The sequence below is a fragment of the Urtica dioica genome, chromosome 9 (genome assembly GCF_054948205.1).
Source record: "Urtica dioica subsp. dioica isolate 48M chromosome 9, U.dioica_male_clone48M_v1_H2, whole genome shotgun sequence".
Classification (NCBI taxonomy): domain Eukaryota; kingdom Viridiplantae; phylum Streptophyta; class Magnoliopsida; order Rosales; family Urticaceae; genus Urtica; species Urtica dioica.
This window is the reverse complement of record NC_142764.1, coordinates 30432658-30452284: the sequence shown is the minus strand read 5'-3', so window position 1 is coordinate 30452284 and position 19627 is coordinate 30432658. Positions and strand designations below refer to the sequence as shown.

At 42.5% G+C, this 19627-nt stretch overlaps 6 protein-coding genes and 1 long non-coding RNA gene across 8 annotated transcripts; 2 read left to right on the top strand and 5 right to left on the bottom strand.

Annotated features, from left to right (window-relative positions):
• The first annotated feature begins 1100 nt into the window (after positions 1 to 1100).
• On the top strand, positions 1101 to 2370 carry LOC149386836 (uncharacterized). The gene is made up of 4 exons (XR_016301159.1): positions 1101 to 1242; positions 1409 to 1628; positions 1728 to 1808; positions 1950 to 2370. It is a non-coding gene; the product is annotated as an uncharacterized LOC149386836 (long non-coding RNA).
• Positions 2371 to 2394: 24 nt separating this feature from the next.
• Positions 2395 to 3078, bottom strand: LOC149386835 (uncharacterized). Its single transcript, XM_089624929.1, has 2 exons — positions 2865 to 3078; positions 2395 to 2791 (listed from the first exon to the last, which is right to left on the bottom strand). The coding sequence occupies exons 1-2, from the start codon at positions 2994 to 2996 to the stop codon at positions 2468 to 2470; spliced, it is 456 nt and encodes a 151-aa protein (XP_089481055.1). The 5' UTR covers positions 2997 to 3078; the 3' UTR covers positions 2395 to 2467.
• A 55-nt stretch (positions 3079 to 3133) lies between these two features.
• Positions 3134 to 4473, top strand: LOC149386834 (Calcineurin-like metallo-phosphoesterase superfamily protein). The gene has a single exon (XM_089624928.1). The coding sequence runs from the start codon at positions 3186 to 3188 to the stop codon at positions 4239 to 4241; it is 1056 nt and encodes a 351-aa protein (XP_089481054.1). The 5' UTR covers positions 3134 to 3185; the 3' UTR covers positions 4242 to 4473.
• A 147-nt stretch (positions 4474 to 4620) lies between these two features.
• On the bottom strand, positions 4621 to 6164 carry LOC149386833 (stearoyl-[acyl-carrier-protein] 9-desaturase, chloroplastic-like). The gene is made up of 3 exons (XM_089624927.1): positions 5913 to 6164; positions 5386 to 5821; positions 4621 to 5270 (listed from the first exon to the last, which is right to left on the bottom strand). Exons 1-3 carry the CDS (start codon positions 6047 to 6049, stop codon positions 4722 to 4724), a joined length of 1122 nt encoding a protein of 373 aa, XP_089481053.1. The 5' UTR covers positions 6050 to 6164; the 3' UTR covers positions 4621 to 4721.
• A 1810-nt stretch (positions 6165 to 7974) lies between these two features.
• Positions 7975 to 9656, bottom strand: LOC149386832 (stearoyl-[acyl-carrier-protein] 9-desaturase, chloroplastic-like). The gene is made up of 3 exons (XM_089627148.1): positions 9475 to 9656; positions 9362 to 9394; positions 7975 to 9290 (listed from the first exon to the last, which is right to left on the bottom strand). Exons 1-3 carry the CDS (start codon positions 9597 to 9599, stop codon positions 8303 to 8305), a joined length of 1146 nt encoding a protein of 381 aa, XP_089483274.1. The 5' UTR covers positions 9600 to 9656; the 3' UTR covers positions 7975 to 8302.
• A 2860-nt stretch (positions 9657 to 12516) lies between these two features.
• Positions 12517 to 15680, bottom strand: IQD13 (IQ-domain 13). The gene is made up of 6 exons (XM_089627147.1): positions 15306 to 15680; positions 14560 to 14663; positions 13789 to 14415; positions 13530 to 13712; positions 13334 to 13462; positions 12517 to 13265 (listed from the first exon to the last, which is right to left on the bottom strand). Exons 2-6 carry the CDS (start codon positions 14638 to 14640, stop codon positions 12753 to 12755), a joined length of 1533 nt encoding a protein of 510 aa, XP_089483273.1. The 5' UTR covers positions 14641 to 14663; positions 15306 to 15680; the 3' UTR covers positions 12517 to 12752.
• Positions 15681 to 17296: 1616 nt separating this feature from the next.
• Positions 17297 to 18778, bottom strand: LOC149386830 (Serine/Threonine-kinase). Of its 2 annotated transcripts, none has more exons than XM_089625087.1 (2): positions 18571 to 18778; positions 17297 to 18094 (listed from the first exon to the last, which is right to left on the bottom strand). In XM_089625087.1, exons 1-2 carry the CDS (start codon positions 18671 to 18673, stop codon positions 17610 to 17612), a joined length of 588 nt encoding a protein of 195 aa, XP_089481213.1. In that variant the 5' UTR covers positions 18674 to 18778; the 3' UTR covers positions 17297 to 17609. The 2 variants fall into 2 exon arrangements, with proteins under 2 accessions (XP_089481213.1, XP_089481214.1); XM_089625088.1 differs by having other exon boundaries at positions 17297 to 18072.
• Positions 18779 to 19627: the final 849 nt, after the last annotated feature.

Genomic DNA, 19627 nt, shown 5'->3' with positions numbered 1-19627 from the left:
TAGTCGAAATTCCTCTCTCTCTCTCCACTAGAGCATCCATGGAAGCCGCGCAGAGATCGCTCCTCCTCGAATCCTCGAAGCTCTTCCCTCTCCCGCCCAACTTCACGCCGTCGTACGGCACGTCGGGATCCCGCGCCGACACGTCGCTGCTCCGATCGACGGTCTTCCGCTCCGGAATACTTGCCTCGCTGAGGGCGCTCAAGACACGATCCGTGATCGGGATCGCCATCACGGCGTAGCACAACCAGGTCTCTGACAACGGCATCACGATCGCTTATCCCTCCGGCGGGATGCTCGACCAGGCATGGGAGCCCTTCGCCGACTCCCTCGCCGCCGCTCCGAGCTCCGATGGAGTCGTCGAGTTCGTTGCCGAGTTCGCGGAGTCGGAGGTCGGATTTCGTCTCAGGTAATTAGTCTTTGAATTTTCCATATCTTTGTCGAATTTCAGAGTGTGAAATTCTAGGGTTTCGATTGGGGATTTCGAAAATAGTTCTTGTTTAATTCATTTAAATTCGTGTTAATGTTTGTTAATTCGTGTTAATTCGGTTTATTTATGTTTATTTTTTGGATTTCAAAAATAATTCTTGTTTAATTCAATGTTGATTCATGTTAATTAACGTTGATATCTGTTAGTTGCTGTTACTTGACTTTGTTTTTGAATTTTTTCCTTGTTCTTCCCAGCTGATTCATGTATGGAACGATTTTCAATCCTGTTAATTAACGTTAATATCTGTTAATTGCTGTTATGTAGGTTTTTGAACGATTTCAATCCAGTTAATTAGCGTTAATATCTGTTAATTGCTGTTAATTGACTTTGTTTTTGAATTTTTTCTCGTGCGGTGTAGGTTTGGATGCGTGTTTGAAAGATAAGCATTTATCACGGTGAATTTGTTAGATATGCATTTATCACGATGGATCTGTTTTAGTTGGCATTTATTCACGCGATTCCAATTTCATTTCTTTCTTTTTTGGACGCGGGAATCTTCCAAATATTTTGATTTGATATTATTTAAATGAAGGGCAAATTTGTATTTTTTTACTGTTAATGTGATATATTGGCTACACATTAAAAATAAACCAAAAGTTGGCCCTTTAAAATCCGATGGTGTTCCAATTTCAACTTGTGATTTTGATGGGCGTGCAGATTCACTATGAGACAGCTGGCCCAGAGATATGGGAATGGAAGGTGGATGGATATCTTTATCGCTGAAATTGGGACCGGAGGAACCATATTCCTCAAAGGTAAGAGTTTGGCGTTGTTGTTGTTTCTGTTTTTGCAAAGGAAGAGGGTCATGAAATGGTGATCAGAATAGAGCTGACAGAAAGCAACATATTGTCACCATCCCATGTCTTCAAGCTCCTTCATTTCATCACTTCCATTGTTGTAATTTTCCACTATGATCTGCAGGTCCTTACAAAATTCAAGGCCTTGGAGCTGGTTCATACCTGGGAATTTAGACCATACTGTTATTCATCAAGTCGTAGAGGTCTCCGATTCCTTAATCTTAAATCTCGTAATTTGTTGTTCTGCTGTGTGTCACGCCTCTGCCACACTCAAATGTTGGCAGATATCCAATGATCTAGCTGTGGAAACAGCTAAACAATTGGTTCTGCAACAAGGCTTACTGGTTTGTACTTGATATCACAATTCCTTTTCTTTATCTTCTTCTTCTTTTATTTGGAAAACAAAATTAAAATTGGTCATCTTGAATCATGAATACTACAAGGTTAGGATATCTTCTAGAGCGGTCGCTGCAGCTGCAATCGAAGTTGGGAAGAGACCCGAGAGCGCTGGGAAACTCATTGCAGTAAGTGCTGTCTTTTTCCAAATTCTAAATTCCAACCTACCAAGTTTCGGCTATGAGAACAAAGCAACTGAAAGATGTTTCGTACTGAATAACATGATTAGATATGCATATCATCTTCTCATGGCTGCTTGTTTGTTTCAGGTGGTGTTCTCGAGCGATACCTCTCGTCCATTCTGTTCCAGTCGATCCGAGAAGAACATGCAACCGGTGGAGCCCTGATTGATTATTATGTGGAAAAACTGTCTCCTTTTGATATTTCCTTCTTACCCAATAATGAGTTGACCTATGACTATCCTCTCTGATTTTTTGACCCATTTTTATAAATAAAATGTATAAATAAAACCGGACTAGTTTGACTTGAGTGGAAATGAACTGGCTCGTTTTTGTTAGAGTCTGCACGAATGGACCAGAACATTTGACATACATAGAAATTGTGCCAAACCAAAGCTAAAGACGGTATTTCTTTGCTTTTACATTTACAAGTCGACGAGTGAGCAGCTGGGAGCAGGTGTATGACTAGAAATTGCAATTGCAAGTGTGTATCCCATTCCCATTATATATATATATAGAAGAGATCTATGAGTCGTTGAATAAGAGATGTGAAAAGAAACGTTCACATTCATGGGTTTAATAAATGATGATGAAAGTGAGAATGGAAGCTAGTTGTTGTTGTTGAAGGAAGACATGAGAGAGTGGGCGAGGTAGGGGAGGGTGGAGATGGAGTCGCGGATGGAGAGGTCGACGCAGGACTCCAAGTCAGACATAATGTTGGGTTTGTTGTGGTGCTGGGACTTGGCCGTCTCAAACTTGTCTTGGCACACCATCAGAGCTCTGTTCAGCTTCTCCTGGAAGTTGCTCATCTCATTCTCCACACGCTGCTGGGCACTCACCACCGGCACGCTGCAGTACTCCACGCAGCTGCTGATCTCCTCTTGCCTCCGCCGCCTCTCGAAGCACTCGTACGCGCATTTGAAGTACGCTTGCTATTTCATTCATCCAATCATTCATCGTTATCACACTCACACTCAATCCAATCCAATCGCCTAAAACCCATACCTGGAGATTGAAATTCACATGGTCCTGCACCGGAGCCAGGACCTGTTGAGCCGCCGAGTTCACTTCTTGAAGCTTCTGCCTAATTCTCTCAGACACCAATCGCTCCTCCGCCGCCGCCAAATGCTCGCTCATCTTCCTCACTTTTGTCCAAAGGGAGGGGTTTGCTTTCGCTTTCTCTTTCTAGGGTTTAGGCTTTTAATATAAATACTTGGTCCTTTTTGTAATTATATATAAGTAAACAACTTATTTCTTTCATTCCCTCGTGTCCTTAAAAAAAAAAAAAAAAAAAAAAAAAAGGTGTGGAATTGGATCGATCGATCGATGGCGGCGTGCGAGCAAGTGCCGGGCCTTCTTTCGTCCTTCGTGGACACATTCGTTGACTTCGCGGTTAGCGGCTTCTTCCTCCTTCCCGACGCCGACGCCGACACCTTCCCCAGCTCCCGGTACCCCGCCGTTCCCCGCGTGGTGGCTATCGGAGATCTGCACGGCGACCTCCACAAGGCTCGCCACTCCTTCCGCCTCGCCAACCTCATCGACGCCTCCGACCGATGGATCGGCGGGTCCGCGACCGTGGTCCAGATCGGCGACGTCCTCGACCGCGGCTCCGACGAGCTCCGAATCCTGTACTTCCTGGACAAGCTGAGGCGCGACGCCGCCAGGTCGGGCGGGCGCATCATCACGATGAACGGCAACCACGAGATCATGAACATGGACCGCGACTTCCGATTCGTGACGCGCGGCGGCCTGGAAGAGTTCGAGGCGTGGGCGCGGTGGTACTCCCTGGGCAACCGCATCAAGTCGCAGTGCGGAGACGGAGAGCTGTTCCGCGGAATCCCTGACTCCTTCGGAGGCGTGAAAGAGGAGTTCTGGTCCGGATTCCGGGCGCGGATCGCGGCGCTGAGGCCGAGGGGCCCCGTAGCCGGGCGGTTTCTGGCGCGCAACGTGACGGCGGTGGTGGTGGGGGAGTCGGTGTTCGTGCACGGAGGGCTTCTGGCGGAGCACGTTGAGTACGGCCTGGAGCGCATGAACCAAGAGGTGAGGGAGTGGATGATGGGGGGGTCAGGCACGTCGCGGTCCCCGGCCTTCTGCCGGGGGCGGAAGGCGGTGGTGTGGCTGAGGAGCTTCTCGGAGGAGAAATGCGACTGCTCGGCGCTGGAGCACGCGCTGGCCACCATCCCGGGGGCGAGGAGGATGGTGATGGGCCACACCATTCAGCAGCAAGGCATCAACGCAGTGTGCGACGACCGAGCACTCCGCATCGACGTCGGCATGTCCAGCGGCTGCATCGACGCCCTTCCCCAAGTCCTCGAGATCCTCCACTCCTCCCGCCTCACCGTTCTCACAGCTGACCCAATCCAACAACATCTCAACGCTTGACCTCCACTCAAGGAGATGAAAGAGTGTCTCGCCACTTTGGAGGCCAAAAAACAAGGAACCACATTCTTATTATAAGGCTCGCATTGCAACCATCTTCAAGAAAAGAGCAACTAGAAACTCGTAGATATAATTCCTGGATTTTCATTCTTATTATTATGACAATCACTCATTTTACAATTTTTTTTCTCTGCCCACCTCCGACCATGGACAATATGTGGCAGAGTAAGTGCAACCAAGTAGTACATGTAAAGATTCAAGTAAAAAAACATTTGTCACGTCCAAAAATGCAAAATGAAAGCTAATAATAAGGCACATGTTGTGTTTATTTATCACTAGTATAACTTAGTATTCCCAATCCACTCCCACCGACAAACAGTACCAGTGCACACTCAAAATCAAAACTCAAGACACAAATTAACACACACTAATCAACCAATACGTGCTCTTTCTTCTCAGAAGAAGTGGTTATTAGTAGTAGCTCTAGACTTGTCTGCCGAAGATCCAAGAGAAAGAAACGAGTTGGTGGGACTTGAATTGGGCTCGCTCCTCCAGCCTGGCGATCCTGCGGGGGAGGCCGCAGAGGTAGTCCTGTGCGTGGCGGCCGCGGGGGGAGAGGCCAGCGAGGTCAGGCACGTGCCACCTCAGCAACAGGTGCTCGAGGATGAGGCGGTAGTGGGCCGCGGTGTACACCCCCAGCCGCGCCGCCACCTCAGAGAAGTGCTTGAACAGACTGCGGTCGCGCCCGTCGTACATCAGCTGAGCTGGCATCCCCACCTTGCGCCGCATCATGTTGGCGAAGGCCACCACCATCCCCTCCGGGTCCACCTCAAACAGCTTCCCCGCGATGCGTGTGTAGGCGGCCTCGTGCCGCTTCTCGTCCGCCGCGATGCTCCCGCATATCTGCGCCAGCTTGGCGTCCCCGTGCGTGGCCGCCAGCTTGGCCGTGTTCGCGTGAGATATCGCCGTGGCTCTCTCCTGGAACGACGTGTAGATGCTCCACAGATACGGATCCTCACCCGTCCCTATATCCTGCCCCACCCACCCTTTTCATTACTGATCAGCAGACACAAGACCCTCTCTCTCTATCTCTCTCTCCACACAAGATCAATTAATTAATTGGATGTGAAAAATTGAAATTGATTACCATTCCGGAGGCTATGAGGTGGTGGACGGTGGCCTCGACTCGCCTCATATCGACTCGGCCGGAGAGGTAGAGGTACCTGTTGAGGAGGTCGCCGTGTCTGTTCTCCTCGGCGCTCCACCCTCGGCCCCACACGGCCCACGCGCTCGAGTCCACCCCGCTCTCGTCCTTGTAGCCCTGCGCTGCGTTCAGCCGAGTCTGGTACGTCGGAAGCGCCTCTTCCGTGACCATGTCTCCCACGAGAACCACAAAATAGTCGTCAGGGATGGCCGCGGCGCGCTTCCTGATCTCGCGGATCTCGTCCTCGAACCGCTCCGAGGCCGGGTCCGGCAGCAGATCGTGGGGCTGCCAACTCTCCCTCACCGGCTTCAGAAGCGGCAACACGTTCTGCGCCGCCCACTCATCCAACGATCTGAAAACCTCCGCTCTCTCCACGCCGCTGGTAATTAACAAATACTTATTGCTAGTCGTACGTATACGTTTATATGCATGCAACTACAAAACCAAAACACATATTATAAACTACTCACTTGGTGTTTGTGCGATGATCATAAAGGGTTGTGCTACAGTTACACCTCGTCGATAACGCCTTTCGACATCTACGTGCTTCGCTACCAAAAGCATTAATACTCCCCATCACTGAGCCATTCACTAATTGGACAGCCATTTTAGCTTTAAACCTTTTTTCTGCTTCTTATATCCTGATATTATGTATGGATATTAAACTACAACCATTTGCTACTAAATATATAGGGAGAAAGAGAGTGTGAGAGAGATCGAGAGACGCTCTTCTATCCAAAAATTACTGCGCGCATAAATTTATTTTCAAAGTTGCGTATGCTTTTGTGTGGTCAAATAATCTTTAATTATTAAGCTTTAACATTCAGGGGGAAAAACAGAGTTTTGTAGTTGAAAACTAAAACAGTAAACAATATGACAACTGATGATGGCTTAGAGTTTTGTGCTGTTTCAATAAATTCTACGGAAAGACAAGTATTCACAGTTAGTTGTTCACACGCCACAAGGATGGCTTAACAGAGAAGTTCAATATAACAATTAGCTGGCTGGTCTGGTTTGGATGGAATCGATTCGGCCTTATTATTTGTTTCTTTTAAATTTGATGGATATATTCATTGTTTTACTGCACTATACGCCGGCGAAAAAAAAAAACTTAAACAAATTAAACCACCTCAAATGTTAAGATTCTTATTTAACCGACATTTCATAAAAAATTCAAATATAGTCATCTAACGTGACCAAGATTAATCCCCATAATTTTTTTATGAGTACTTTTTATTTTTGTTATTTATCTTCATTAATTTTTATTAATGGCTAAAATACATAATAATCTTGACTATTTCACCAAATTTTAGTTAGTTATTGACTACTTAGCTACTGAAGACAAAAAAATTCTGAACATATATAATTACTGATTCTATTTACAATTCTAATAATGGCACCTCACACATATCCAACTTAGAGAAGTTAGGTAAGATGGTGAAAATGAATTGTTCTGGAATCATACTTATTGCTACTAGGGTCGGATTTAATAATGCCTTCAATAGTTATACAACTAAAAGAAACCTACCCAATATATAATATTTCAAATTAACATATACGCTTATGATTGGTTGGTCAAGTACTCAAATAGTGGGAATTCTTATTTTATTATTTTTACAGTAGTTTTACCGAGAATTAAAAATTTATAAGTAATCAAATCTTATCAAATTTATTGTTACTAAATAAATAACGTTCAGATGAGTGATTCGCCATTTAAAACCCTATGCTTCAAATTACTCGTAAATTTCAATTCAACTCAGACTCCTCCTCACTTCCACTTACAACTCACTCCCCAAATAATTGATCTACGTACATTTATAATGATACATGATCTATGATATCATGTATACAAATCATATCCTGTCACTCGCACGAAACAACGCCGAAGAGAACAAGACAGAATAAAAACCACACTCGAGAACAAAAGTGGTTTCGCTCAATACTCTCGTAAAAATATAAAATGTGTAATCGGACTATTCTTATGCGCAGACATTCTCTTTTATCATAGTTAAATCCTAGAATTTGATCGATGCCTTGTTAGGGTGTCCTCAATTGATCATCTTGTTTTGATTTGGTGGAGAGAAATTCGAAAGCATATAAAGTATCAACTTATAAATCAGATTTGAGCAAAATATCCACAAAATCGAAATTATTGCGATCAGCCAAACTGCACATGTCTTTTCTAAGATATTAAGAACATAATGTAGGATATCTTAGAGGCAGTTTGCCAAGTTACAAATATAGCTAATCAACATAACAATAAACTAGTTTGTTTAATGTAGGGTTTAAAAATAATTAAATTCCGGAAAAGGGAGTTACTACTGATTTGAAAAACGGTTTTTTTTTTTAAAAAACGTTTTTATTAGTTATTTTTTTCAAGCATGGCATGGAAAAGTACGGATGAATAATCAATGATAATAATTTCATTTATGAATATATAAAGGAGTCGTTTTATTTTACTGAGAAAATAGATATATAGGAATGGTTATTACACTTTAGAAGCAGCAGGAGTGGAATTAAGGATGGGTAGAGACTTTGGTATCAGTACTAATTCAATGATCACTAAATCACGCAAATTAAGCTTACTGTTTCAGCTTCCCCAATTATGAAATCACCCTCCTCCGATCCAGTTAGGTATTACACATTTTTGCCGACATTTCGGATTTCTCTTGGAGGTCATACAAATTATAATTATATTAATTCGTCGGCCATACTCGTACGGTATTCCTTGATATAAGCTACGAAAGAATATGACATCTTAGGATATAATAATCTAGAAATAGTATGAAAGAAAGGGAATACGATGGAGATATGAAATAAGGTAGGAGATCGTATATGTAGTAAAAGTAATGATCGAGTACTATGCAAGTCTGTCAAAGATCCAGCTAAAAGGGATGGGTGGCGGAGGGGGCTGTCGGGGCCTGTCCTCGAGCCTGCGGAAGCGGAGGGGCAGGCCGCAGACATAGTCCTGCGCGAGGCGGGCCCGCGGGGACAGCCCCCTCAGGGACTCCACGTTCCAGGCGCGGATGAGATGCTCCGTTATGAGGCGGTAGTGCGTGGCCGTGTACACCCCCAGCCGCGCCGCCACCTCAGAGAAGTGCTTGAACAGACTGCGGTCGCGCCCGTCGTACATCAGCTGAGCTGGCATCCCCACCTTGCGCCGCATCATGTGGGCCATCGCCACCACCATCCCTTCGGGGTCCACCTCGAACAGCTTGGCGGCGATGCGCGTGTAGGCGGCCTCGTGCCGCTTCTCGTCCGCCGCGATGGTCCCGCATATCTGCGCCAGCTTGGCGTCCCCGTGCGTGGCCGCCAGCTTGGCCGTGTTGCCGTGAGAGATGGCCGTGGCTCTCTCCTGGAACGACGTGTAGATGGTGAGCAGGTAAGGATCGCTCCCCGTCCCTATATCCATTCCGGAGGCTATGAGGTGGTGGACGGTGGCCTCCACTCGCCTCATGTCGACGCGGCCGCAGAGGTACAGGTACTTGCTGAGGAGGTCGCCGTGGCGCTTCTCCTCGGCGCTCCACCCTCGGGTCCACACGGCCCACGCGCTCGAGTCCACCCCGCTCTCGTCCTTGTACCCCTCCGTCGCGTTCAGCCGAGTCTGGTACGTCGGAAGCGCCTCCTCCGTGACCATGTCCCCCACCAGAACCACAAAATAGTCGTCGGGGATGGCCGCGGCGCGCTTCCTGATCTCGCGGATCTCGTCCTCGAACCCCTCCGAGGCCGGGTCCGGCAGCAGATCGTGCGGCTGCCAACTCTCCCTCACCGGCTTCAGAAGCGGCAACACGCTCTGCGCCGCCCACTCGTCCAGCGATCTGAACACCTCCGCTCTCTCGATCATGATTCTGCAATGAATGAATGAGTAGTTGCGAATTGATGATCATGTCATATTCATGACACGCAATTAATTAATTACCTGCTGCCGCAACTTGGTACAACACCTTTTTTGCTGCAAAATGAGAATAACAAACACGGGATCTGCTATTAATTGCAATTAATTCACAAATGCTAATTAATTAATATGTGTACCAGGTGGCCGTGCGTGGGTGTGTATGCTTCATCACCACCGTATTGTTTGGAGATCTAAGTCGTTTCGCCAACGCCACAGTACCATCACAAATGGGAAATGATCCATTCAGCTTAACATCACCCATCCTAGCTCTCTCTCTCTCTCTCTCTCTAGATATAGAAATAGATATTTATGTGTATATAGTTTTGAAAGATTAAGACCACAGTTTAGTTTATATATACATAAACGCACAAACACGACACACGCAGTAAAGTAAATGATACAATGCATTCAATTCCAACTATGCAACTTGCCAAACCGTACTACATCGTCCCCACGCATCTCGTACATAATATAATATAATATAATATGCTAAGTAATTAGGTAACAAATTATAAGGTAACTGATACAGCAGCTTCATGACTGATTCAATGCTTGGAAGTCCCAAAAAAGCATTGCACATTTTGAAATTGGTTACAAGTGGAAATTATTTAGTAGCGGTTACCCTTTCTGGCTTCGCATGCGTTTACTCATGCATATGCACACACGTGCTAGATCAATATTTGTATACGCTCACTACCTATAATTTCGTTATTCTTAATTACTTAAATCTCTCTCTCGCCAAAACAACTGGATTCTCAACTAGTTGATCACATAATATAGTCGAATCGCGGTTCAGTATAAGTTGATACAATTATTGACGACTTTAAACTTGCAACAACCAAATTCATTATATAAAGAAATCCTTGTCATTAATATGTTGCCAAACAAACTTTCATATCCACATATCGAGATCTAATAAGATAACACGTAACGTGATTTTGTTCAATTCTCTTGGAGATCATAAACGATGAAAATTAGTTTTACCACGTTTCCTAATGTATATTATTTCAACTATGCACATGCGTAAGTATCTTCAGCTCAAATATATATATATATATATATATATATATATATATATATATATATATATCACATGCTTATTTTTTTTAATATTATCATTTAGGTTGAGTTATGTGCTACCTCATAGTGTCACCTTGTAACCAACGCCATATTGTAAATATTTAAGAGTGACTAACATTCATATTGTTTTATGGGTCACGCGGCTATATAACCAAATAAAACTTAAACTTTTGCAAAATAGCCATAATTTGTCAACTATAAGTAAATTAGCCAAAGTAAGATTAATCTAGGTTGGATTAAATTTAATCCCAACGAACTATAAAGACATAATGTAAGGTTTATGACGGCTGGATTAAAATTAATCGAGGCATGATTAAATTGAATGACAATCTGGAAATCGAAGATCTGAAGCAGAACTGAAACATCTCCTTCTTCGGCGACGCGATTCTTGCGTCCTCGACGCTCGCGATGTTCCCGATCGCTCCGTCGATCTTACATCCTGTCGGACTCTCCGTCACGGCGGCGGAGGCGAGGAGATCGACGGGGATTCAAGAGTGGATTCGACGGCAGCCCCTCATCCACGGCAGCCTCGCCGCCCTGTTTGGCCGCTGCCGGAGCACCCTCTTCCGCCGCCGCCAGAGCAGCCGTTGTAGCATCGGGCTCCGCCGGAGCCGCCTCTTCATCAGCCACAATCGAACGTGTTCTGTTTGGGGAAATTGTGTGAGGACCGTGTTTTGTTTGGGATTTTTGGGGAATGATTTTTGAATTGGCTATTTTGCCTAACCTAATGAAGCTATGGCTATTTTGCAAAAGCCATAGTTTGAATTGGCTACATCATGCCATTTTTTCTTGTTTTATATGTAGTATATCTGCTTTCTCATGAGGACACTAACAAAAAAAACTATAAATTATTTACACTACCAGATTATAAGAGTGGATTATGGGTGTCTAGAATTTTTAAATTACGTAAGTAATTTTTAAATTACTTATTCATATTTCTCCAAGAAACATGTGGTTAAAGAAGGCTTATGGCATCACATGAGAAGCTTTAATCAGCCACTTTGATATATTTAGATGGTTTCATGTTTTATAGCATTCAGTGACTAGTTTACTACTTTTGTCTTTTAATTGTGTTTACTACATTTAAGTTTCTTTTTGCTTTGTTTAGTAAGGGAAAATGTTTATAAACCTTCTAATGGTTCGAATAGTTCCTAAACACTTCTGACTGAATCTGTGAGAGATTTGCTTTTTGTCTCTTGAAAAAAACCATTCTAAACTTATCAAGGAATTTTTTGTGGCGTTCAAATCTGACTTATCAAATGAATTTTCGCATTCGTTTGTGACGTTCTCATCCTTTCAAAGTTCGAATTTCTACATAACCTTGTGAGCACAATGAGCAAGGTCCTTGTTTTCTTTCATTATTTTCCAAATCTGGTGTGCATAAAATAAAAAACCAAAGGCAAGGAGCCAGGGGCCTCCCTCTTGAAGATGAGGGAGGGATGGCAAGGAAAAAAATAATAATAATAATACATATTTATTCTATTAAGGTAGATATTAGCATTGTCATGTGTTATTTTCGTTCTATATACATCTCGCTAGTTTAATACGCTTACTATTATTTATGTTCATATGAGAAAAATATGGGTTTTTGAAGAGAAAAAAAAATGAAAATTGAGAGAGATAGATATAGAGAGAGTGATGCAAGAAGTAACCATAAAAAGAAAAAAAAAATATCGGGAGAGAGAGAGAGAGAATTTGAATTTGAAATTTTGAATATATATTTAAACTTATTTCACAAGAGAAATCAGGAAAGAGCAAAAAAGAGACAAATTTAGTTATTTGTTTCACATTTTATAAACCTTGACGAAATTGAAAATCTTAGGTTTGATGTGGCTAATTGGTTAAATACTTTCGTTCATAAGTTGTCAGCGCAAAATTGCACTAGAATCCCAACTACATCTACTTTATATTCACCAAAATTCTTTAAATAAAAATATCGAAAAATGTCATCCTCTGTTGGTTATATACGTATAAAGCGTTGGGACGAAGTACGTAGATTCTGATGATTATACATTGTTGGAATTTATGTGTATGCAGATCTAAATAAACTGGCTCTTAGACAGATAAAAACAGAGACGAGTTTTTTTTTTTTTCTATTTATTAAAGAGATGCAAGCCCCAAAATTATAATAGCTGTCTGTCATGATAATTTTCCCAAAAAACAAATGAAAAACGAAAAATTACATCAAATTACTCAACCAAATTCAATTCATATTCCTATTTTTTTTTTTTTTTTTTTCTGTGTTCATTCTCCAAATTATTATGTTACATGATGATCAGTATTTGGCAATAAAAACTGGAAGTGAAAAGCAAAGGTTAAAGGGAACGAAGGAGGATCACACAAATCGGTTAAAAGGCTTTCTTCCCATGGCAGCAGGCATAGAAAGAGTTGAATCGACACTGGCGTTTCCGACGGAAATCACGGATTTGGGTCTGCTCTTGACGTTGTTGGGCGAGAGAAAGGAGGAGGTGGACGGCGGGCCCCGTCTGGTGGTGAAGGGGAAGGACAGCCTCCGGCTGGAGTCGGTGGGGGTGAGGCGCTCCCTGGGGCTGCCGCTGGCTCTGGACTTGGCCTTGGCTGACGCGGTGGGAGTCATGTAGTTGGGCCGCGAGAACGCCGGGCAGCTCGTCAGGCTGTCGTTGTCGCGAGCCGGGAACTCAAAAGGGGACCGCTGCGAGCTGGCCACCGGAGTGCGCAGGGGAGTCATTCTCATCGTGGACTTTGAGGATCTCGGTGTGGGAGTGTCCATGCTCTCGTACTGCCTCTGTGGGATGTGGCGGTCGAGCCAGTTGTACCACCACGGGAACCCTTTTTGCACCCCTTCTCTTTCGCCTCCCGCTCTCCAAACCTGATCACATTAACACGCTTTTATCCTTTGTCGTAACCAAACCACCCAAGTGCCTCATCCGTGCGTACCTGATGGGAATACGCGTACGCCATCGCTCTCTCTCTCTTCACGATCGCCTCCACCTTCTTCTTCGTGCGTTCGTCCACTTCTTCCTTGCTCAGCACGCTGTCGTCCCAGTTCCCGTTGTCCTCCGCCGACTGTCGCCCAAACCAATCAGAAACCGACACGTGGCGGGAAATAGAGAGGAGAGAAGAGAGAGAGTACCGGGTGCGGGGGAGCGGCGGCGGAGTCGAGCATCTGAATGCGGCGGGACTGGATCTGGGACTGGACCCTGACGACGAGCTGCATGTATTTCATGGCGTTGGCGGTCTGGCGCTTCACGCTCTGCCCTCGCACCACTCCTTGCAGTCTCACCAGCCCCTTCACCGCCCTCAACCTTTTCCGCCCCTGCCACGTCACCACCACTTTCCGTCAAAACAAAAAAACACACACACAGGACTCTTCCTTTGACACCCTCGCTTACCATGTAACCTCTATACGCCGCTTGGATCCTTGTGGCCGAAGCATTCTGGTTCCTCAAACTCGGCTCCGCTCGCGGCTGTGCTCTTGGGGTCGCTGAAGAGACTGCCCTTGCTCTTGGAGAAGTGACCACCCTCGGAGTCGGGGTAGTCGTAGAGGATGACTGTGCTCTTGGGGAAGTGACCACCCTCGGAGTCGGAGTAGCCGCAGAAGATGACTGTGCTCTCGGAGAAGTGACCACCCTTGGAGTCGGAGTAGCCGCAGAGGATGACTGTGCTCTTGGAGAAGTGACCACCCTCGGAGTCAGAGTAGCCGTAGAGGAGGACTGTGCTCTTGGGGAAGTGACCACCCTCGAAGTCGGAGCCTTTGGGGAAGTGGGTCTCGGAGTTGGAGCCTTTGGGGGAGTGGGTCTGGGAGGGGAGCGTGGTGTTCTGGGAGAAGGCTTTGGAAGGGGTTGTTGGGGGTCGGGAGGCCTCAGCCCATGTGTTTGCTGCTCCCTCTCAAAGTCGCCGAAGATCTTCTCGATGCTGCTCGGCTCTCTGAACAGGGGAATGAACGAATTGCTCTCTCCATGCCTCAGCTTCTTCTTCTTCTTCGTCTTTGTCTTCTTGTTTTCCTTAACTTCTGAATCCTGAAACACCACCACCCACAACTCAATGTGACATTTAGAAGACACCAGGCCATCCTTAATTAGACAAAAAAAACTACCTTAATTGAGTGTTACTTGTAAATGATTGAACAAGAATTATAAATTAAAAGAGCAGAGCACACTTACATTTACATTTACAGGTTTGTCCTTTGAGTTGGGTGTGAAAACCCTCTTTATGGCAGACAACCAACTTCCCTTCTTTCCCATGTTCCCAGCATCAGTGTCTGTCCCTGTAAATATTTTTTAAAAAAATAAATAACTAGGGGTTTTAAAATGACCAAATATTTAAGGATCCACACAGATCCGGAGTCAAAATCTGAGGATTGGGCTCAATTATAGTGCATCAGTGAGGTCGGATCTTCAACGATGAGACAAAATCTGAGGATTGGGCTTAATTATGCTTCCAAAAATATATACCCAACAACAACGAAAGGGTTGGTAATTAATTTTCATGTCCGAACGAACGCAAAATGCCAAACTGGTCTCTTGCAGCAAATACAAAAAACAATATATATATATATATATATATATATATATATATATATATATATATGTATGTATATTGAATAATAATAGTGATCAGAATTCAGAAGGGTATTTGGGTGTAGAAGGAAGGAGTAAAAGGAAAGGAGCGGTGAGATGAGAGATAATTTAAAAAGAGACACAGAGACAGAGAGAAAACAAAAAGAAGGATCCCGAGATATAAAATATAATATCTGCGGATTTATAGCTCCTCGAAGAATAAGGGAAGTAAAGAAGCATACTTTATAAAGTTTCTGTACTCTTGGGATCCTAAACCTTACACACCACTACCACGTACTACTGATTATTGATTAAAGCCCCAAGTTTGAAGATGATGAATTTTGCTGTACCTTGTTTTTGGTTCTGCGTTTTTCCAGCTTCCAAAAGACAAAACCCCCTTGAGATTGAGAGAAAGCTGCTATCTTTGTGAATTAATATTCATTTCGTGTCATATGACTCATATCATAAGTGTGAACACCTCATCTCTTTCTTTATTACTTGGTCTTTTGTGTTGGTTTTTTTTTTCAAAAGAAGAGGGTTGAGAGTTGTTCTCTTCTCTCCTGGTCTCTAAACTCCTTTTCTCCTAGCCATTACCACCACACCACCTTTCACCTTTTCTGGGATTAATTTAATAATATTTATATATAGAAAAAAAAATGATGGTGATGATGAGAGAGGTTGGCCACTTTCTCACTCAAAAATGTGGCCAACTCTTCAACCAACTTTACTTCAATGGGAAGACTTTTAATTATACACATCATTTTGGTGCTTTTCCTCTCATCCCACGAATTAGCTATAATTAATTATTCCAATTTCATATTGCGAAAGATCAAATTAAGATTCTCTTGCTAGACACGCGCGCCTCTGTCACCCCGTACAAGCACGTGTGTCCGCTACCAATAATATTACCTGTATGTTTGTTTTCATTCTTCATCTACAATATTATTACCAAATACAGAAATAGCATAGCAAGTTTAATAATCAAACGCCTAAATGAAATGATCAACACTTGTTTCTTTGAGCAATATTATTATCTACAATATTCCCAAATATATCTTCAGGGATTAATTTGGTATTTATAGCTGGAGGTTCTTCTAGCTATTTGATTAATGGCTATACTTTCTTAGGTTTTTTTTATACATAAAAATACTAAATGTAGGGTGTGTAAATAGCTTAGATACAGACTGTGTGATTGTGAGACATAATAAGTACTAATAAATTTGGTCAACCAGGGTTTTTGTCATGAAGCCTAGTTTGCAGAATCAAGAAGTATTAATTAATTGTAGTTCAACACTCTGCTTCACGAAATCACGAAATATAAGTGAGCGAAAGGTTTGAGTGTCTCTCAGGTAGGTTGCCAATCCATAACTGATTTTCAAGCTACCCAAACTAACTTGGGAGTTGATAAAAAAAAAATACCGAAATTATATATATATGTTCATCAATCTTACGTCAGCTGTATTAAATTGTAACGTGATACATGGAACATTAAGTATACATGCAATAAATAATTGAGTTGGTACACGGCGGGGGGACATTATCATTCATAGATCATATATAACAAATATATAGAGCAACAAAGAAATATAAATACAAATTAAATAAATAAATAAAAACATTTCTATGGAATAGTAAAAGCAATTTACTTAGGTAAGTGTACCAAATATGGCAAAACTTTTTAATAACAAAATGACCCATAAATGATTGTTTTGTATATGTAGATTAGATACTTGGAAAAGGATATGAGTGAGGAGGTGAACACACACTGGCGGATCCAGAACTTGGAAAGAGGGGAGGTCAAAATTCAGTTTAGGCTGAAAAAATAAAAAATAAAAAATAAATAAATTTAAGCCTGAATTTTTTTGTCCAAGAGAGCTCAGGTCACTTGACCCCACCACCTGGGTCTGCCCCTGTGAACACAGTAATACTATATATATTTGTACAATTTTTATTGGAATGAAAAATGGAAAATGAGAAAATAATATGCGTGCAGACGGGGTGGAATAATTAGAGCCAACAAAATAATTGATTATTAGTCATCATAATAACAACCAACAGCAGTTTAACTGTGTTGGCTGGTAAAATTGATAATGAACATCATCTTCGTGCGTGCATATAATATATATATATATATATATATATATAGAACGAGAAAAGAAGAAAAAAAACAAAAGAAATTACGATAATGTTGCATTAGATTATATGGTAATGTACATTAAGCATGCATGTCGATGAAACCAGTTTTTGGGTTTGAAATTACTAAACATGTTGTTAGATTATTGTTCAACTTCAACTAGTAGACAAAACAATTTGTGGAACAATTGATTGTTTTTAACCTGATTAAATAAATTAACAATCAAAGAAGCAATCACAAGCAATAAATGACGCAACAAATTGGTAATTTGATTACGTTTTTGCAGTGTAATTTGGGTACCGTGCGTCACATACATGATACATATGCCGTGTGTCAAGTGTCATCAACGTAACGTGGGAGATTGAATAGGATATGCGAGCAGCCCAATTCTTGCGGTGCAAGTTTTTGTTTTGAGAGTAGCTTATAAGGCAAAAGGATATAGTTATTATTGCTGGGCCAATCCGAAGAGATATATATTGTTGGGAATAATATATAAGAAAAAAGGAAAAAGAATAATGAATCAGGCAAGAATGGTAGTGCGGCGGAGAGGGCTGGGGCCGAGTTTCTTCTTGGTTGTGATGATGATACTCCTCTTCCGAATGGCTTCCATCTGATTCCGCCGTCGCATGGCCTCTTCTTCCGCCACAAACCTTGTCATCAGAACGTCGTCCCTAACGGACTTGCCGCGGAACACCACTCGCCGCATCTGCAGGTTCGGATTGGGAATCTGGATGGGAATCTTATTACTGGATCGGGTGGCCGGATAGCTGTTGCTCCGGCGAGGCGGGTCGATGGAGATGGGCGCGCACAGGCACACCCGCGTCAACGTCAGTGACGTGGCCACCTTGAGCGACGTGCATCGCCGAAGCTGGTCTTCGCTGTGACGATATTGACGATGATCTGTTGCTGTTTTGGTCTTATTGCTATTGCCTCTCCACAGTCTGGCCATCTCTATTGCCCTCTCGTACCATCGCTTTCCTGCCCTGCTCTTCCATTCCATCACCACTTCATTATATACAACATACGCCTTCATTTCACATCTTCTTCTTATTTCTTATTTCTTATATATGTGTGTGTGTGTGTTGCTCAATCTGATCAAATTCTCCCCATTTTTATTCCAATGTGGCGCCACGTGGGCTTAGTCTACCCAATTCAAATCTCTCTCTCCTCTCTCTACCTAATTGGATGGATCTAATGTTGTCCCTTTCATCAATATATCTGACAATAATAATTACTAGAGATATTCAAGCCCGTTTTTATGTCTGAATAAAATAAACTCTAGCAATTGGGCGTATATTCTAATTCTAGTAAAAGGAGAATGTGGGAGGGATTGCATTTGCATGAATACAAATAAATCATTTACGGATCAGGACAGAAAGTGGTCGATACATACAGCAGAGGCAATGATACGATATATACATAATTCATTAGAGCGAGAGAGAGAGAGAGAGAGAGAGAGAGAGAATCGGTTCATGGCATACCTTGTTTGAGAGGAGTTTGGATCTTGCATGAACGCACACAAGCTATTTTATTAGTAAAGAGGAAATTAATAAGAGCAAACGAAGAAGAAGAAACAAAGCTCATTTCATTTGGGTATGAGTGATAAGAGAAGAAACAACTCACACACACTCACTTCACACTCACTTGCATTTGCTTTTTCCCTCACTTTTGCTTTTGCAGGAACTTCCATCTTTCAGGCTTAAAAGACACAGAAAGATACCCTTTCAAAGTTCAGTTAGGCTTCTCTTTATCACCGAAATTACATAGCTGCCCTTCATTCCAACAATTAGAACAAGGATTATCCAATTATATATTACGTCAAGGTATATGCTATATTTTACTTTTCCACTTGTTTTTGGTTTTATATAATTTCTATCACTTTGCATCACTGACTAAATTAAGAGAGAGAGAGAGATGGCCAACTCAAAAACAGTAGTCCTCCTGAAAAGAAGAGCAAAATGGGAAGATCCAAGTGGGTGGGGTCTTAATTATATGTATATGTATATGTATATATTTTCTATATATATAGTAGAATTTGGCAATGGAATGGGTGGAATGCATGATATATTTTATCCGATTGGAAGAAATAAATAATAAAAGAATTGCAGACATTATGATTTCAATCGCTCTTTCAAATGTTGCCCAGCTCCAAATCATAATAATTACGGCAGCCTCCAAATATATATTAGACAATTGTTTAAGTTAGGCTACAATTAAGATCCAATTGGCTTTCTTGGGTCAAAAGGCATTCTCTCGTTTTTGGTTTTAACAGCTTTATGTGGACCCTGCAAATTATGTTCTCCACTTTGGCTCGGGATCAAAGATCTTCCAATGAACATCACACTTTCTTGCTTCATGCCCTTTTTACCCTTAATCGAGATCAAATGAAACAAAAAATACATTTAATTTTGCATCAACTCTCAAATAACAAAACTTCAATTTTATTATTTATTGTTCAAGTAAGGAGAACAAAAACAGCAATAGTAAAAAGACATGTTATGTCATTTTCTTTTGGGAAGGAAGGGGATTTTGCTAAAA

What these genes read in the sequence shown, in the direction of transcription:
- IQD13 (XM_089627147.1), bottom strand. Translation starts at nt 14,640, where the DNA reads ATGGGAAAGAAGGGAAGTTGGTTGTCTGCCATAAAGAGGGTTTTCACA. An exon ending in CGGCGTATAGAGGTTACATG is followed by an intron (nt 13,713 to 13,788) that starts GTAAGCGAGGGT and finishes GTGACGTGGCAG; the next exon opens with GGGCGGAAAAGGTTGAGGGC. An exon ending in CCGCCGCTCCCCCGCACCCG is followed by an intron (nt 13,463 to 13,529) that starts GTACTCTCTCTC and finishes TTTGGGCGACAG; the next exon opens with TCGGCGGAGGACAACGGGAA.
- LOC149386832 (XM_089627148.1), bottom strand. Translation starts at nt 9,599, where the DNA reads ATGGGTGATGTTAAGCTGAATGGATCATTTCCCATTTGTGATGGTACT. An exon ending in CACCCACGCACGGCCACCTG is followed by an intron (nt 9,395 to 9,474) that starts GTACACATATTA and finishes CTCATTTTGCAG; the next exon opens with CAAAAAAGGTGTTGTACCAA. An exon ending in GTACCAAGTTGCGGCAGCAG is followed by an intron (nt 9,291 to 9,361) that starts GTAATTAATTAA and finishes CATTCATTGCAG; the next exon opens with AATCATGATCGAGAGAGCGG.
- LOC149386834 (XM_089624928.1), top strand. Translation starts at nt 3,186, where the DNA reads ATGGCGGCGTGCGAGCAAGTGCCGGGCCTTCTTTCGTCCTTCGTGGAC.
- LOC149386835 (XM_089624929.1), bottom strand. Translation starts at nt 2,996, where the DNA reads ATGAGCGAGCATTTGGCGGCGGCGGAGGAGCGATTGGTGTCTGAGAGA. An exon ending in ATGTGAATTTCAATCTCCAG is followed by an intron (nt 2,792 to 2,864) that starts GTATGGGTTTTA and finishes TGAATGAAATAG; the next exon opens with CAAGCGTACTTCAAATGCGC.
- LOC149386830 (XM_089625087.1), bottom strand. Translation starts at nt 18,673, where the DNA reads ATGAGCTTTGTTTCTTCTTCTTCGTTTGCTCTTATTAATTTCCTCTTT. An exon ending in CCAAACTCCTCTCAAACAAG is followed by an intron (nt 18,095 to 18,570) that starts GTATGCCATGAA and finishes TATATAATGAAG; the next exon opens with TGGTGATGGAATGGAAGAGC.
- LOC149386833 (XM_089624927.1), bottom strand. Translation starts at nt 6,049, where the DNA reads ATGGCTGTCCAATTAGTGAATGGCTCAGTGATGGGGAGTATTAATGCT. An exon ending in GATCATCGCACAAACACCAA is followed by an intron (nt 5,822 to 5,912) that starts GTGAGTAGTTTA and finishes GTTAATTACCAG; the next exon opens with CGGCGTGGAGAGAGCGGAGG. An exon ending in ACCTCATAGCCTCCGGAATG is followed by an intron (nt 5,271 to 5,385) that starts GTAATCAATTTC and finishes TGGGTGGGGCAG; the next exon opens with GATATAGGGACGGGTGAGGA.